This window comes from Trichechus manatus, unplaced genomic scaffold, assembly GCF_000243295.1.
Source record: "Trichechus manatus latirostris isolate Lorelei unplaced genomic scaffold, TriManLat1.0 scaffold00194, whole genome shotgun sequence".
Lineage (NCBI taxonomy): Eukaryota > Metazoa > Chordata > Mammalia > Sirenia > Trichechidae > Trichechus > Trichechus manatus.
In genome coordinates this window covers 970123-974505 of record NW_004444130.1, presented here as the reverse complement: position 1 = coordinate 974505, position 4383 = coordinate 970123, and the positions used below count along the sequence as shown (strand labels likewise).

The 4383-nt window shown below is 42.5% G+C and overlaps 1 protein-coding gene across 2 annotated transcripts in view; it reads right to left on the bottom strand.

Moving 5' to 3' along the window:
• The window catches only part of PHLPP2 (PH domain and leucine rich repeat protein phosphatase 2), a 66064-nt gene that overhangs the window by 42474 nt on the left and 19207 nt on the right, over positions 1 to 4383 (bottom strand). For both annotated transcript variants that reach the window (XM_004387784.2, XM_023741885.1), the window contains exon 4: positions 1452 to 1642. In XM_004387784.2, the coding sequence (XP_004387841.2) occupies positions 1452 to 1642 (191 nt within the window). The remainder of the gene's footprint in view (positions 1 to 1451; positions 1643 to 4383) is intronic.

The window sequence follows — 4383 nt, the reverse complement described above, 5'->3', positions numbered from 1 at the left end:
ATTTCAATCTAAAGTGAGTTAATCTTCTGATTGCTGTGTTTGTGGATGTCATTCTTAACATTAAATTTTTAGGGATTTTTCTTTTTTTAATTTGGTTTGAAGGTTCATTTGATGGGAAGTTCATTCTCTCTTTCTCTTTCTTGCCTTGCCTCCCACTTACTCTCCACCAACCCCAACCCTTGTCTTTACTCACCCCCCACTTTCTAGTAATTTTGCTTAACTTTTTCACTCTCCTTCAGCCCCCAAGACCAGAATCAGGTCTCATAAGTAGTGGTGGGTTCCTGTCCCATGGTTGATACTGGAGTTATACACATCCATTCATTCAGTGAGGGCTGGGTTCATTTCCTGGTCACAGGCTATATAACTGGGCACTTCCACGTTCCTAGGACTATAGTTAGCAATAAGCCTTGGCTCTAGCAGTGGTTAACAGCAGATTTTTTTTCCCAGCCTTCTTTTGGGAGCAAGGAGTATTACCCGAGGCCCTGGAATCAAACAGTAATCCTGGACCAGGTCTGCCATTGTGAACAGAGCACTTTTAGATCCATATACTTACAGGAGCTGAACTCCTGAGCTGCCACAACTTTTCAGACCTAAAGCCCAGCAAGTACACAGATTCAGAGCTACTCATCACTCTACATTTCTAAGCCCAGCTATGTCTTTTTATGTATTTATCTCTTTATGAATGTATCTTATCTATATTGCTGTGTATTTGGATCAGGCTACAGATGTCTCAAAGCATGAATTCACAGTCCTTTAATCTGGAAATTCTCTTATATTCAGACTGTTTTATGATATTCCAGACTAAATAAGAACAGAACAAATGAAATTATGAAGCCTCTTATAAATATTCATATATGTGTTTAAGGTAATCTGTCACTTTGTTCGACTGGCAACTGAACTCCTTTTCTATGATGGAGAATTCTCTAGTAGAGATGCAAAAAGTAGTAATTCCTAGCTTCCATGCTTCCCTGGCTGCTGGAATAAGGGCTTGTGACAATGCTAGACTCTGAATTTTAACAGGGAAAAAAGACAAACTGTGAAGAATCATTTTGATGATGGATGCTGGCAGCTACTTCTAGTTTCCAAAGGTGGCTTCCAGTGGGTACATCCTCTGTCTATTCTTGATGTTGCAGGCAATAGCATCTAGTGCCCAGAAGTGCAGGCAGGGGTGTCCTCAACAAACCAGTTCTGCTGCAGGATTTTGGGCATGGATAGCCTCTGGCCCCCGACAAAGAGTCTGGGAAATAAATCTCTTTTTAGCTTAAATTAGACTAAGTTGTTTTTTTTTTTTTATTTAAATCTAAGAACTCTAAAATACAAACTCTGTAAGTAATCTTTAATAATTTCACGTAGGCTTCTTTAAAAAGATGAAATAAAGCTAGAAAAGCACATGTGATGTTTTCTTAACTAAGAAAATCAAATGAACAATAATTCATCTTTGCGAATCTTACCTTTCCCCCAACCAGAGGCAAAATGTGCATCTTTCCAGTTTGACAATCCTTCACTGAGGAAACAATGAGGCAGGTGCCACAGAGAACAACCAGGCGTTCAGCCCACTTATGCAGCTGAGTCTTTCCCTTGCGTACATTATAGATGCCAGACAGAAGGATTCGGTCCAGATGATCCATCTGGCATGGTTTTTCTGTAAAGAAAAGAGTATTTCAGAATCCATCATGAAATCAGTACTGAAAAGAATACTGAAAGGGAAAAAGAAACCATAATGTACCAATATTCAGCAACCTTATTTATAGATATAAGTAATCAAGCAATACAACTATTAGAAAATAGGATCTTGGTTCTAAAATATTATCCATCAATGAAGTTCTATAGTGGAGTATCTGTGAATTTTGGCCTATGAAGCAAGACTTTACTTTGGATGCCATTGTTAATCTTTCTCTCAACAACCAAATCTCCTGTGTATACAGTACTGTGGAGTAGTTAAGATTATGGACTTTGCAGTCAGATATACTTGGGTTTGAATCTTGATTCTGTCACGTACTGTTGCCTTGAACTACTTAATCTCACTGAGCTTTACTTTCCTCATCTATGAAGTTTGGATCTTAATACTTTATCTGCCTTCAGGGGGCTCTTGTAAAAATTAAGATAAAAGCAAAGTGCTATTTGTAGTGGAACAACAATTTGAATGACTGTGTGAGGGTGACTAGAAATGTGGGACTAGAGCTTAGGAAATTCAGATCTAGGAGTCAGGTACATGAGGATGTTAAAGCTGCAGGAGTTAAGATTATCTTGGAGAGTATACTTATATAGAGGAAAAGAAAAAGGCTAAAGACAGAACTTTTATTATCATAACTACCATTTGTTACACCCTTACTAAGTGCTGGCAGCCCTGGTGGTGCAGTGGTTAAGAGCTTGGCTGATAACCAAAAGGTTGGCAGTTCGAATCCACCAGCCAGTCCTTGGAAACCCTATGGGGTAGTTCTACTCTGTCCTATAGGGTTGCTATGAGGCAGAATCGACTAAGGGCTGAGTACTTACTAAAACGCTAAGCACTCTATCTTTTTTTCATTTACTCTGCATAACCTTATGAGGTAAATATTATTAGATAATAGTCTTCCAGAGAGCTCTGGAAGAATTCAGAAGCTCAGTTCAGAAGCTCTCTGTACTCTCTTACAACTGCCCTGTAAATCTAAAGTTAGTTCAAAATAAAAAGTTAAACAAACCAATCAACAAATAAATAAATAACGGCTGACATATTTTAAAGTACAAACATAATATTTACTTACATTTAAAACAAACATGGACCACTATTATAAATACTCATGAAAAGGTTTACACAAAGAAAGCAACAATCTTTGATGGTTACTAGGGAGGGAAAGGATGGGGAGGGAAAAACACTAAATAGACAGTAGATAACTGGTAACTTTGAGGAAGGGTAAGACAGTACACAATACCGGGGAATTAGCACAACTTGACCAAGGCAAGGTCACAGAAGCTTCATAGATATATCCAGACCCCATGAGGGACTAAATTACTGGGTTGAGGGCTACAGAGCCCTGAGACATCTAGTTCAATTAGCATAACAGTTTATAAAGAAAATTTTCTACGAGGAGGCAGGACCAAGATGGCAGAGTAGTCAAACGCTTCTGGTGGACCCTCTTACAACAAAGACCCGAAAAAACAAATGATTCGATTCTATATGTCAATCTGGGAACCCTGAACATAAAAGGCAGAGTTGAGGAACTGGACTGAGTGGCAGGGGGAGGGAGAGACAGTTTGGAAGCAGCAAGGAGTTGCCAGACCTGACCTGGCGAGAGCGTGAGCCCTTCAGACCTGAGCAGCTCGTGGGTGAGCAGTGAGTCAGGCAAGTGGCGATGCTCAGGAGGTACGTTTTCCACACCAGGAGAGACCCAGTGCCAGAGAATCTACACCGCCACCCAGAACCAGTGAGAAGCAGCCCTCATCAGCAAAAGATAAGTACTTGCATATGGCTTACTGAGCCGATCAAAAACACCCTGCTTAGGGAAAAACCTCTCTCCCATTTATCACCCTGCTCCCTGCTCTATACTGCATCCTGGACCAACTTCAGCAACTGCCGAGTCCCCTGAGCCGGAAGTAGGATCCGTCACAAGCCCAGAGCCATTCTCCCTGCCTTGGAGAGTGAACAAATTAACAAACGGGAAAAAATAAACTGCCGGCTCCCCTAAGCCAGGAATCCGGAGTAGGCACAGCTCCTTTGCCTAGGCACAGGCATGAAGGATCCACAGACTTTGAGTGCCTTTCCCCCTGCATAGACTTGTGGGGGCCCATCTCAACAGCACAGGCCCTCATTACCACAGTACAACAGGGTATATACCGGAACTCTAACTTCTACTGTTTCAGCTGTGAAGTGGCAAGTTCTTGACATTTGACACTGCTCTGCCCATTAAGCAGGGAATTCACCTAACCACATCAGCTGCGTGAGGACTGGTGGCTCCAACCACGCCACCTGGCCACTGGCAAAAGGGGCCCATGAATAAGAGATGCCCCCAGTCCTTACAGCCAACAGCATTAGCTGCTCATACTCCAGCTGCAAAACCCACTCACCTACACTCTCCAGGGAACAGGGACACGCCTTCCTCCTGGACACTCGGGAGCGGCCGTCAGCACCCTACCTTGCTCAGAGTGTGTCCCCCTGCTGCAGCTGGATGCCTTTGCCTTCACCAATCATCCATGCCTCTCTAGGACTGTAGATGAAAGCCTGCAACACACACTTGGTAGCTATCTACCTGGGCATCTGAGCTGAATCCATACAGGAGGAGTGGGTGGACTCCTGAGCTCACATACCTAGTAACAGATCTAACCACCTGGTGACAGGACATTAGAACTTCAAAGGTGCCAATAATCAAACTAGCTCATACGAGCAGCCTATTTGGGCATATCAAA